This window comes from Natrix helvetica (genome assembly GCF_964273705.1).
Source record: "Natrix helvetica genome assembly, chromosome: 10".
In the NCBI taxonomy this organism is placed as follows: Eukaryota; Metazoa; Chordata; class Lepidosauria; order Squamata; family Natricidae; genus Natrix; species Natrix helvetica.
The window spans coordinates 996,446-1,010,268 of record NC_138561.1 but is presented as its reverse complement, the minus strand read 5'-3'; the positions used below and the strand labels follow the sequence as shown (position 1 = coordinate 1,010,268).

Here is a 13,823-nt window from a genome sequence, read left to right as displayed (position 1 = left end):
AGCTGGTGGGCTGAAGGGAAGCGACCTCAACCGGCACCATGTTCCTGTACAATTTAACTCTCCAACGGGCCACTGGCATCAGCTATGCCATCCACGGGAATTTTTCAGGTAAACTTCCCTCTGATCGCAAGGCCGCGTGCATTGATGACTTTTCAAACGTGAGAGTGGTTAAAGAATTCCAAAGTGTGGGGCCCACAGCAGAAAAGGCACTAAATGTTGGTGGAGGAAGGCCTTTTAGTAAGCCTCTTCAAGATATTTTCACCGAATGGGCAGATTCTGCCATGCTGGGCAATGCCTAATGTTGTTGCCTCCCGAAGCCTATTGGTAACCAAGGCAGTAACTTTAGAAGAGGCTTCATGGTTGGATTGACCCAGCAGTAATTTCACTACTCCATTCTGGACCACTTGTAGCTTCCAGGTCTTCTCCAAAGGGCAACCCCAGGTATTGAGCATTACGTAACTTAGCTAGGGGGTGATCAAGGCATGCAATGTCACTGCTGAAACACCCTGCTGTATGTAGACTAGCAACTGGTGTACCAGTGATAACAGCAAAAATGTGGGGATCCACAGCCTGCGTGTAATGCAAGGTGAGGAAGAGGTGCTGCCTAGGAAGCAAATCAGATTACAGACAGGAACCCTCAGTGGTTTAAAATAAGCTAAGAAGGACCAACCCTAATGTATGAAGCGGTTAAAAGTACTGACTGGAAGTTCATATTTTCAGACTTACAGGATTCTGTTAGTATTTTATTGCCTTAAAATAAAGTAGATTTAGCTCACCTAGTCATGTCTTGTATCTGATTCATCAGGGTGGACTGGCATGCTGCCTGCTGTTTAAGCAGTATAGGTTTTCCTTGTTTTATGCAAATTTATTATACAATTAATAATTTTCATCCAATTTTATGGCATGCCTTTTTATGGTAGGAAAAATGATCTACACATAAATATTTTTACAGACACTACATCAGACAGCCCCTGTTATTAGTATGGAACAAAATTAAACACAACCACTATACTGAAACACCCATTTGGCTATCTACGATGGAAGCATACATACACCCAAATTCAATCAACATGGAAAAAATTGTTACATACAAAGAGTTATTGAACAGACAGGGGGAGATAAAAACTAAAGTAGAATTGGCATTACAAGGGGTACAACTAGAATAGTGGTCTTACTTACAGATACAATCAAGGTTTGCACAGGATAAGAAAAAGGAAGGTATTGCCAAAGATTACATAATATTAGATAAACTTCTGATAGAGACAGAAGACAGGTTGATCAAAGTGCTTTTGTTGGAATATAAACTTGAGGAAGAACATGTCAAAGAAACTGGTCGCCTGGGCGAAAATTTTTGGTTATAATGTGGAATTCGCTAAATGGGAAAAACTTTGGATACTTAATCGGAAACTAACAATGGCCACAGCGTATAAAGAAAATCTGTATAAGATGTTCTACAGATGGAATCTCCCCCCAGCATGGCTCTCCAAAATGTTTAAAAATTTGGCCCCGAATTGTTGGACGTGCAAAAAAACACCAGGCACTTTTTATCATATGTGATGGACATGCAATGAGGCAAAAAGATACTGGAAAATGATTCAATCATGGTTGGAACAAATGGTGGGAGATAAAATTTTCTTCAAACCAGAAATTTTTTCCTAGGCTTAATACAGGAGGGGCATAAGAAAGATGTACTTTATCTAATTATACATGTACTAACTGTGGCGCATATAACTTATGGCGCAGTATTGGAAAAAAGAAAATACACCACCAGAGTTAGATATATTCAGGAAAATTTTGGCCTGTGCGGAAGCAGATAGGCTCCCCCTTGAACTAAAAAATAAAGGGGAATCGGAATACTTTGAAGTCTGGAACAGATTCTATTACTGGTATAAGACAAGGTGATAAGACTGGAACAAACTGTAAATAGTGTGATTGGATAGAAGGATAATCTATTAAATAGTCTAATAGTTAATGGATGAGACTATTTGTATATAATGTGATTGTATGGTCACTTTGACTTTGTGGTACTGCACTTTTAAATGTAAAAACAATAAAAATATATTTCAAAAAAAATTCATCCAATTTTACTCACGCTGTTAACAAAACCCCTTTTATGTAGTTGGGTACAAATTATGTGAGGTTAGATGAGGTTTGTGGGAGAAATTGACTTTAGCATAAAGCAAGGGGAGCCTGCATTTCCAATTCTACCAGAGCTCCCAAATCAGTAACCATCTGCTTCATGAAGAGCACAGTTTTATCCTGGTTGGCCGTTGGAGTTAATGCTCTTCAAATATCTGTCTTTGTTCCATTACTTGGTCTGGGAAAGATTTAATCTGAGTTTATTTTGCCCCTGGCAGCTTCCCCAAGTCTTGGTCCAGGGCAGCATTGTATAGCTTGTGTATCATCAACATAGTGATAGTATTTTGCTTTGAACTGGGGGAGGACTTCATGCATGCCTTTGTTTTGATGTTAAGGTGGGAGACAGCAGGAGAGACCTATGGTGAGCAACGCAATCGTGTCCATTTTCGTGAGTGTAGAAAGAGTCCCATGTAAAAAGATCCAGCCTCACTCCCCACATTAGGTTTTGTCCAACTGGCATCCAGTCCAGACTGTTTTGCCGCTAAGGACCTTACAGAGTCCACATTCTACATAACTTTGCCCACCTTTTCCTCAAAGGGTTTGGGTAACTGAATGGGATGCAGCGTGGGAGTTTAGAAACAAGAAATCAAGAGAAGGATGGTTTGTGGCTCTTAACTGCCATTGGATTGAAGTTAATGGGGTGCCTAATCCTGAGTTGCTGATTGTTGCTTGCATGTTCCAGGTACTAAACAGCAAGAAATTGTTGTTTCCCGAGGGAAAATCTTGGAATTGCTTCGTCCTGATCCAAACACTGGAAAGGTTCATACCTTGTTGACGGTAGAGGTTTTTGGCATCATTCGCTCCCTCATGGCCTTCAGATTAACTGGTGGGACCAAGGACTACATTGTGGTGGGCAGTGATTCCGGCCGCATCGTCATCCTGGAATACCAGCCTTCTAAGAACATATTTGAGAAAATTCATCAGGAAACCTTTGGCAAGAGCGGCTGCCGCAGAATTGTTCCTGGACAGTACTTGGCTGTGGATCCTAAAGGGCGGGCTGTCATGATCAGTAAGTTGTATGCGAATGGCAGTTGGGGGAAACAGTTAAATCAAATCAAATTTTATTTGATTAGCCGCAACCCTCTCCCGAAGGACTCGGGGCGGCGTACAATCAAAAAGATAAAATACACATAGGACACACATACATACGAAAAAACAAGGACAATTACATTTGTGCATGGAGGAGAGTAGACCTGCAGGTGAAAGACAATAAACACAGCTAAAAACACAGTTAAAACACAGTTTAAAATCCCCTAAATAAAATTGCTGAATTAAAAACCCCTCAGGAGCGTAACGAAGTTATGGTTGGGCCAGGCCAGATATTTGAAAAAGGTGGGTCTTGAGCTTAACACGGAAGGAGCGGAGGTCTGTAGTGGTCCTAATATCCGGGGGGAGGTCATTCCACAGGGCTGGGCCCGCCACAGAGAAGGCTCTGCTCCTAGGCGCCGCCCCATGGCATTGTCTAGTGGACGGCACCTGGAGAAGTCCCTCTCTGTGCGAGCGAATAGGTCGTAGGGATGTATGGGGCAGAATACGGTCCCGGAGGTAACTAGGTCCTGAGCCATGGAGCTCTTTAAAGATCGTAATCAAAACCTTGAAACGCACTCGATAGACCACAGGAAGCCAGTGCAGCTCGCGCAGGTGTGGTGTCACATGGGAGTACCTGGTGCTCCCCATAATCACCCGCGCGGCCGCATTCTGGACCAACTGTAGTCTCCGAGTGCATTTCAAGGGAAGCCCCATGTAGAGAGCATTACAGTAGTCCAGGCGAGACGTCACCAGCGCATGGGTGACTGTGCGTAGAGCGTCCCGGTCCAATAGGGGGCGCAATTGGCGCATCAGGCGAACCTGATGGAACGCCCCCCTGGCCACAGCTGTCACATGTTCATCCATGGACAGCTTGGCATCCAGGAGGACGCCCAAATTGCGCGCCCGCTCCACGGGGGCAAGTTGAATGCCCCCAATGGCCAGAGATGGAATTATCTGGTTGAACCGGGGAGCCGGAACCCACAGCCACTCCGTCTTGGAAGGGTTGAGCCTGAGTCGGTTGTCATCCATCCAGACCCGTACGGCTTCCACACACCGGGACATCACTTCGACGGCCTCGTTGGGGTGGTTCGGGGTGGAAATGTACAGCTGAGTATCATCAGCGTACAGGTGGTATCCCACCCCAAAACCACGGATGATCTCACCCAGCGGCTTCATGTATGTGTTGAACAGGAGTGGCGAGAGGACCGACCCCTGTGGCACCCCACAGATGAGGGGGCTTAGGGTCGACCTCTGCTCTCCTGCCAACACACGTTGCGTCCTGCCGGAGAGGTAGGAGCCGAACCACCGCAAGACGGTGCCCCGGATCCCCAACCCCTCCAGTCGGTGCAACAGGATACCATGGTCGATGGTATCAAAAGCCGCCGAGAGGTCTAATAGGACCAGGATAGAGGAACAGCCCCTATCTCTGGCCCTCCAGAGATCATCTACCAACGCGACCAAGGCCGTCTCAGTGCTGTGCCCAGGGCGAAAGCCGGACTGGCGCGGGTCTAGATAATCATTCTCCTCCAGATGTCGTGGAAACTGAGAAGCCACCACACTCTCCACAACCTTCGCCAAAAAGGGAAGGTTGGAGACAGGACGATAATTGACCAGCTCCATAGGGTCCAGGGAAGGCTTCTTGAGCAAGGGTCTCACCACCGCCTCTTTCAAGGCGGCCGGGAGAGACCCCTCACCCAACGAAGCGTTCACTAGGTCCAGGAGCCAGTCGCGTGTAACCTCCCAGGATGCCAGTACAAGCCAGGAGGGACACGGGTCCAACAAACGTGGTAGGTCGCAGTCGCCCACGCAATCTGTCCAAAGAAGAAATTGATTACAAATACAAATGTCGGGTCATGCCATGACTGTCTGGTGTCCATATCTGTGTTATTGCACTTACGTTTGGCAATGATTTGACTCTTGAGTTGCATGTTTTATGAATTTATGGTTTATGCTTTAGCATGTTGTCTGGCCTTAGCTGGTTGTGGTTTATTCTGTAAAGCTATTATTGTATGAAAATGGCCAGTAAGTGTTTTGATCAAAGGTTTTAATGTTTTTGCTTGTGAGGCTTGTTTGGATTTTTGAAAAAGTATCAAAAGTGCCATCATAAAATTTGAGTAGTGCTTGGTGGTTGCAGCCTGTCAGAATTCATGGATTTTGCAGAAAGATATATTTCCTGAAATAACTGAAAACAAGATCAAGACGTAGCTGACTTATAGAATGCAGTCACGATTTTGACTCAAATGCCAGTGCTCACAAGGACATTTTCTATGGAATCAGTTAAAAAATCACCAGTTTGGCCTGAAATGATGATTAGGAATTCATGTCTCTTCTCTGAAATAAACTATGGAGATACTTGGATCCATTTCTGATCAGGTACTTGTTATAATTACTTGTTGGCTTTTAAATACATCTTGGTGACAAAAACTAGATTCAGTGTATGAAGGGACACTGGCTTGAAAGAAAGAGAGACGTATCCAGTGGATGACCTCAGGATTCTGCCCAGGGCACAGTGCTCTTCACCTTTCTATAAATGACTTCGATGAGGAACTAGAAGGGATGTTCAGCAGTTGTGTAATCCCCAAAGTTAGGTGGGAATTGATGGCATCGCTGAAGACAAGTTCCAAAATGAAGTCCAGTTGTGAGAAATGTAGAATTCTCCACAGATGGGAGAAGTCAGATGAGTAAACAGTAATATGGTAGTACCTGGCTTGGCAGTAATATTCATGAGAAAAATCTTGGTTGCTGGTAGACTGTAGATTAAGAATAAACCTGCATTGTGTAGCAGCTATCAAAACAGCCAATGTAATCTTAGTCTCATTAATAGAATAATGTTTATATTATGCAAGGTGATAGTTCAGCTGTTCAGGCCATACCTGTGGCATTGTCCAGTTTTGGTTGGCACAGTATGAGAAGAATGGTGAGGAACTGAAAAGAGGGCCAAGAGATGTGGGCTAGAAGCATGGTTAAAAAAGTTGGGTACATTTAGGTTAAAGAACAGGAAGGCTAAGGAGAGAGTTATTTGATCGATATAACTGATATGGATGGCTGCCTCTTTAACCTTATCAACTCTGGGCAGCAAATGGAGTTTAAGGAGAAATCATTTCATGAAACCATTATTACATCATTTAAAAATAACATCTGAGATTAAAAACAAGATCATAGCAACCTACTCAGTCGTCACTAACTTCATGATCCTGGCATCCACCTTGGGCAAACCATCAGGTTTCAAGGCTTCCCAGAAGATCAGTAGGCATGGGGCCAATCCGAGCTCAGTAGCGTGGCAGAAAAGGCTTGAAAGCACCTTATACTTAGAAGTCTGTTGCGAGTCAGCATGGTTCAGGTAGGAAAGATGGAAGATGGAGGAGCCAAGAAACCCTCATAATTTTTTGAGCTCCTGCATTCTGGCCCAGATGCAGCTTCTGAATGCTCTTCAGGGGTAGCTCCATAGAGAGTGGATTGCGGTAGTTCTGTGGGAATGAGCAGAGTGTGAGTGATCATAAGCAGGGCCTTCTGTCCCAGAAAAGGACACAATTAGTGCACTACATGAAGCAGAACCGAGTCCAGGAAGATCTCCAAATTCCTGCACCAGTTCAGTCTGTTGTAGTGCAGCTCCATAAAAGAGGGAACACCATTGCATGGGGGTGGGTTGGGGAGTAGTGAAAAGCCACAGCCCCCTCAATATCGATCTGAAGCCCTGATCCATACCCCACAGCCTCCAGATACCAGGCCAGATCCCTGTCTCGGCAGAGAGGTACACTTTCTAGCTACTAATACCTGGCCCCACTGGTCAGTGACCTCACCCAGGAATTCCATGTCGATGTTAAATAGGAGCAGGGAGAACGTAGAGCCCCGGGGCAGCCCACAGACTTGGAGTTGCAGGCCAAACCTTTCCCCTCTTCTCGTTCTAACAAATATTTTTATTGGTTTTTCAACATTTATAGGGAAAAGGGTAAATGGACAGGTATACAAATTATGGCAGTTGCAAAGTGTGACAGGCGCCCCTCTCTCCATACTCATAGTATACATTTATATATAATGCATTGGTATATAATTGATTACAATCAGCATATTAGTTCTGTTATTAAATTCAATCAGATTAGACATTACAATATAAAATCCAGATATAATTCCATTATCACTTTCGGTCAGTTTATAATAATATGATTTTCTTGTTTATTTTTGTGATCTGAGTCTTCTTGCTATTGCCCCATCTCCCTCCACTGGCAGAGCTCTGGCCCCTCCCGTGTCCTGCGTGTCCGCTGTAGTGTCTCGTGTTTTTTCTAGGAGTGTTCTGTTTTTTTCCATAAAGGCCTGCGCCTCTATGGGTGAATTGATTCTAATTCTTGTCTCCTCCCAGAATATCAGCATACCTTCAGGCATCAACCATCTAAACCACACCCCTTTCTGGTATAATTTATTCGCTAATTGCCAATAATTCTTCCTTTTTTCTCTAATCTTCTTAGTGATCTGCTTCAGAATGGTTATCTCCATATCATGGTATGTCAATGCTTGCCCCCTTTGTACACCCAGAATTTCATCTCTTGTGCTTTTTCTAAGAAATTTAATGTGAACCTCCCTGGGTACATTGTGAGTTCTAGCATAAGCTGAGTTCACTCTATAAACCAGGTCTATATCCCACCCCATCTGTTGTTTTTCTTTATGTGTGTAGTCAGCCAGGATGTTTATCATGATGTCCCTTATGTTTTCCCCATCTTCTTCTATAACATTTTGAAATCTAAGGTAATAGGACATTCTCTCAAATTCTATTTTCATCTGTTGGATGTCAAGATCTTTGTTCCCTTTCTGCACAGCTTCTACCCCCCCCCCCTCACCTCCTCCACCCCCCCCTTCCACAAGATTCAGTCTTTGTGAGTTCTTATATATGTGGGCTTGATTTTCTTTAATTTCATCTTTCATTTCCCTTAGCTGTTTCTTGATTTCCTCCTGGCCCTGTAAAATTTGTTGAAGCATTTGTTGAAAGTCCATCTCTGTAGTCTTATGTTGCATCAGTTCTGTTATCTTTGACTGTGTGGCTGGACTGGATGTTGCGGATGTTGGAGCAGAAGTGGCAAAGCCAGGTTTTCCAGGAGGGGGTCTTTTGGATGCCATCCTTTATAACGTTAGAAGTTCAGTCCAAATATGAAGTAAACAGTTAGAAAAGAAGGGTAGCCAGGTGAATCCGGGAGCAGAAGAACCAGGCAGAAGAGAGTCTCTCCAATAAATCTGGCAATAGATAGAAAATTTCCCCTAGAAGGTTTAAAAAATACCAATCCACAAGAGATTCCTCTGGGAGACACGGAGACAAACACCGGAAGCCTGAATTTTAAAGGTGGAGTCAGGTTTCAGAGTTCATAAAGACAACGGAAGTGTGCCATCTTGCCCTGCCAGTTTTGGGCACAGAGGCATAACAAAGTTTTAAAAAGTTCCAAAAGTCCTCAAATCATTGTAATATGTAGGATTAAATTGAAAAGAAAATCATCTCAGCCTAAGTGAGGCTTCATTCGTTGGCTCTCCCCCCTCCTCCTTCCCCGGGGGCTGAGAGCAAAATTGTTCCTCCCCGCTTGTCCAAGGGGGGGGGAAAAAAACCCCTCCCTCCAGCCGCACCTCCAAAATGCTCCGAAAGTTATTTTAAAGTTTTAAAAGGCTGAGTAAATCTTCATGCAGAATAAGGGATGAAGAGAGAAGCAACCTCCCCGCACTGCAGCTGCTTCCTTCAATTGTTGCATTCTCCAGTCGGCTTATAGCGAGGCGCGAGGCGTAGGAACGCGAAGCGCCCTCCGAGCTTGCTCCCCGGTGCCTTGGGCGCGCGAGAGACCTCCCGCCGGCCGCCGGCGCTGCAGGAGTCCTCCGCGATGCCGCCCCTCCGGCAGGACCCCTCTGCGGGGTGTCCTGTGCCCCCCAAGGAGTGGGGAAGCCCACCGGGGAGCCGGAGCGGGCAAAGAGCTGCCCCCCGCCGCCGCCGCCGGAACCGGAACTCTCCTTTCCCCTCTTCTCAATGTCACCCGGAAGTGGCCTGGGAGGAAAGAGCAGGACCAGTGCAAATCTGTCTGGTCTTTGACCTCTTGTCACAGGGAAGGTGTGGATTTATTCTCCACGGTGCCTGAGGATGGGACAAGAACCAGCCAGTGGAAGCTTCACAAAGAGACACTTGCTGACGGTCAGAGCTGTGAAGCAGTGGAACAGCACCCTGACTCCTGGAGTCATAGAAGACTCTGTCACTGCAGACTAAAGCTCAGTCCTATTGCTGTAGCCTGGAGAAGCTGTGCTACGGTGGGGAAACAACCCTGGCTTCCTATAGGAACAGGCAGCTCATAGGCTTGAAAATCACTGTGCAGGTATGGCTGTTTCAGAACTAGATGATTTGTTTTTCAGGGGATTGTCCTAGAAAGATTAGAAGCTAAAAGGATAATACTGTTGGACAACACTGTTGCCCCGTGTTGCTTCCAGCATTCCAGGAGAAATAATGTATGTTTTTTTTACAAGAGTTTCTTTGAATGTATTGCTTAAACTTTATGAAGTAGTCTAGGTTTGACTTTGTTCACATCAAGCTACTGCATATTGAGAAGAATGTGCTGAAGAATCAATTACATTGGGAAAGATTATGGTTCAAAAGGATCATGAAAAACCACTTCTGTGGCTGCACACTGTTCCCCCCCCCCCCCTGCATCCCATTTATGGTCCTAGAGAGGAGCTGAAATTTTTAGACACTTTGGACTTTCTTAATGGAAAGTCTGCTTATTATTTTCAGCTGTGCTGACTTGTAATGGAGAGAAGGAATAAGGAACAGGAAGAGCTGTTATAGAGTATAGAGAAAAGAAATCAGGACAAAACATTAATCTGAGTAAGTGTCCAAGACAAGAAGCTCCATAATTCTCATAAGGATCAAGAGAGAATGGAATGGAATGGAATGGAATTCTTGATTGGCCAAGTGTGATTGGACACACAAGGAATTTGTCTTTGGTGCAGATGCTCTCAGTGGACATAATAATAATAATAATAATAATAATAATAATAATAATAATAATAATAATAATAATAATAATAATAATAATAATAATAATAATAATAATAATAATATTATTTGATTAGCCGCAACCCTCTCCCGAAGGACTCGGGGCGGCGTACAATCAAAACAGATAAATACAGATAAAGACAAACATATATACATAAAGAACAAAGACATATACATGTGCATGGAGGAGGTAGACTCATAAGTGAAAGACAATTAAAAAACACAATTTAAAATCCCATTAAATAAAATTACTGAATTAAAAAACCCATCAGGAGCGTTATGAAGTTATGATTGAGCCAGGCCGGCTATTTGGAATAGGTGGGTCTTGAGCTTTATACGGAAGGAGCGGAGGTCAGTAGTGGTCCTAATATCCGGGGGGAGGTCATTCCACAGGGCTGGGCCCGCCACAGAGAAGGCTCTGCTCCTAGGCGCCGCCCCATGGCACTGTCTGGTAAAGAAAAAATAAAGAAAAATAAAATTGAATACATTCATCAAGAATCATAAGATTCTTAGTGATAGTCATAGGTTACTAATAAGCAATCACATTATACTAGGAAACAAATAAAACAATATAAAATTTAAAGATACAAGCAACATGGTTATAGTCATAAGTGGAAAGTACTCGGAAGAGAAGAATAATAGCAATACAGTCTTAGTAGATGTTGACAATGTTGTGGGGATTACCGTATTTTTCAGAGTATAAGGCGCACCAAGGTTTTGAAGAGGCAAATTTAAAAAAAAGTAGGTAGGTAGATAGAGGGATAGAGAGGGAGAGAAAGAGAGAGAAATACAGTAAGTAGATAGGAGGAGAGAGAGTAAGGAAGGTAGGTAGGTGGACAGAGAGAGAGAAATATATGTGTGGATAGATAGATAGATAGATAGATAGATAGATAGATAGATAGATAGATGATAGATAGATAGATGATAGATAGATAGATAGATGATAGATAGAGAGATAGATAGAGAGATACAGTAGATAAGTAGAGAGAGAGAGTAGGTAGGTGGACAGAGATAGATAGATAGATAGATAGATAGATAGATAGATGATAGATAGATAGATAGATAGATAGATAGATAGATAGATAGATGATAGATAGAGAGATAGAGATAGATAGATGATAGAGAGATGATAGAGAGATACAGTAGATAAGTAGAGAGAGAGAGTAGGTAGGTTAGTAGGTAGAGGGATAGAGAAAGAAATTGAGATAGAGAGAAATACAGTAGATAGGGAGGGAGAGGGAGAGTAGGTAGGTACCTAGGTGGGTAGAGGGGGGGAGAGGGAGAGAGAGAAATACAGTACATAGGTAGGGAGAGAGAGTGAGTAGACAGGTAGGTAGGTAGAGGGAAAGAGTGTCAGGCCTGTAGTTATGTTCTTTTTAGGATCTTTGGCCTGCCACACTTTCTAATAATTTTCTATGCTGTTTCAATAGTGTAGTAGTTGGGAGGGGGGAATAGAAAGGAGTAGGATTGTAGAATGGATTGTTGACATTCTTTTGTAGAAGCCAAGGTCATCTTTTGTCTCCGCACATCGACACCTGGCCGGAAGAAGATGGGTGTACATGCCAGCGTGGAAGATGATGATTGGAACATGTGATGGATTTGTGGGTGTGGGGAGAGATCATGAACTTTCAACTAGGTGAACTTACAGGATGTAATTCAGAGTTGAAATTTCCATAGCCGTGCTAAATTGCCTGCGGAATAAATTGCACCTTAAAGGATGTTTTGCCTTGGACAATGATTTATTTCTGCATGGTATTTAGAACCCTAACAAAGAGAGAGAGAAATACAGTAGGTAGGTAAGGAGAGAGAGATAGTAGGTAGGGAGGTAGATGTTTCCAGGTGTATATATCCATGTGCTGGAGAAGGAAATCGCTGACAATCTGCAGCACCTAAGACTTTATTTCTACTGGCAGAGCACTTGATCAATGTAATTCTCATCAATCAGTTAAAGAGCTTTCCAAAAGGGAGAAAAAAACAGTTTTTGCACTCTGCAAACCTTTCAAAAATGGCCCGTTTTTTGCTAAAACGGGCCCATTTTTTAAAAAAAGGCATGAATAGCCTTGGAGGGACTTGCAGAGTGCTCTTGCCCCCCCCCCAAACGAGCAAAAAACGGCCCGTTTTCGTGAAAAAAAATTGCATGCATAGCCTTATGGAGGCTTATAGAGTGCTGCTGGGGCCTGGGGAGGGGCAAAAAGGCCCGTTTTTGCTCATTTCTGCCCTCCCCAGCCCCCAGGAGCTCTCTGAAAGCCTCCATAAGGCTATGCATGGCCATTTTGGTGAAGGGGGTGGGGCTTCGGGAGGCAAAAAATGCTGTATTCTGTGTATAAGACGCACCCAGATTTTCAGCCTCTTTTTTGAGGGAAAAGGGGGTAGTTGATGGCAGAATGATGGCATACAGGCAAAACCTCTTCTGGTGTCTAGTTGTTCTGGTGTGGTCTAGTCAGCGTCGTTTTGAGGGTGGAAGTTGAAACAATTTATGCCCGTAAATAAATGAATAAAGGATGGTCTCACCTGAGACTAACTTCCTCTGATGTGACTGCCTTTTCTGTTAGTTGCAGATTAGCTTTGCTTCCTATATATGTCTCTGAGACACGTCTGTGGATTATTGAAATAGACCTCTTTTGAATTTACTGGATAAGATTTTGATGGAAAACTAAACTGATTAATTTAAAGGAGCAGTTTGGGTGACTATAGGTGACCTCCAAGGCCCTTTCCAGCTCTCTTATTCTGTGTTCTGATCGTGACATTGGAAGGGCAAGGAGAGCCCAGGTGAGGTGGCAGCCTGTTCAGCTGGCCTGATGGGTCTTGAGAGGCCGAGCAGGACACGCCCTGGCTGGCTTTGACTCTTCCCTTTCAGCACTTCCTCTCTTCGCCTGCAGGTGCCATTGAGAAGCAGAAACTGGTGTACATTCTGAACAGAGACGCAGCTGCTCGGCTCACCATTTCTTCCCCATTGGAAGCCCACAAGGCCAACACCCTGGTTTATCATGTGGTTGGAGTCGACGTTGGGTTTGAAAATCCCATGTTTGCCTGCCTGGAAATGGATTACGAGGTAATCTCTCTCTCAAATGATTTCTAAAATAACTAGATCGGTGTTAGGTTCAGCTTGCTGACATCGTTAATGCTGGTAGTTGGCTTGTAGTTGTAAAATTGCTTCTTCCCTGGGCTTGCAACATGAGTGCCTTCTTCAGCACAAGGAATGCGTGTACTAGAGGTGCTCCTTGTGAGTGCAGGTGTTAGCCCTATCTGTACTTGGAGGCTGGCAGGGATATGTGTTTAGCTTGGGATTGTGGGGTGCTGGCGCTGACTTGGAAGGAGACTCTCTAAGATCCCGTGCCTCTCTCCCACCTGTTTGGTGGTGACAGCAGCTACAGCTATTGGGAGAGGAATGGACAGAATGAAAACGTTAGCCTGGATCCGTTTCCATGGATTTTGTGATTGTGTGCTATCTCTGCTGAGGCTACTCTTGGCTTACAAATGTCATTTAATAACTAATCAATGCTACAATTGCCTTATGTACCACAAAACACTTCTGGCCATTGTAAAATGTCACACACACACACACCCTGTAATCCTTCAACGCACACAGAGGGGAGTTGTCCTCAGTTGTGAAACCACATTAGATGGTTTCAGCGGGACGGAG

General features: G+C 44.1%; 1 protein-coding gene across 2 annotated transcripts in view; it reads left to right on the top strand.

Moving 5' to 3' along the window:
* The window catches only part of SF3B3 (splicing factor 3b subunit 3), a 47,814-nt gene that overhangs the window by 1,092 nt on the left and 32,899 nt on the right, over positions 1-13,823 (top strand). For both annotated transcript variants that reach the window (XM_081963632.1, XM_081963631.1), the window contains exons 2-4: positions 3-108; positions 2,822-3,148; positions 13,060-13,232. In XM_081963632.1, the coding sequence (XP_081819758.1) occupies positions 39-108; positions 2,822-3,148; positions 13,060-13,232 (570 nt within the window). In that variant the 5' untranslated portion in view covers positions 3-38. The remainder of the gene's footprint in view (positions 1-2; positions 109-2,821; positions 3,149-13,059; positions 13,233-13,823) is intronic.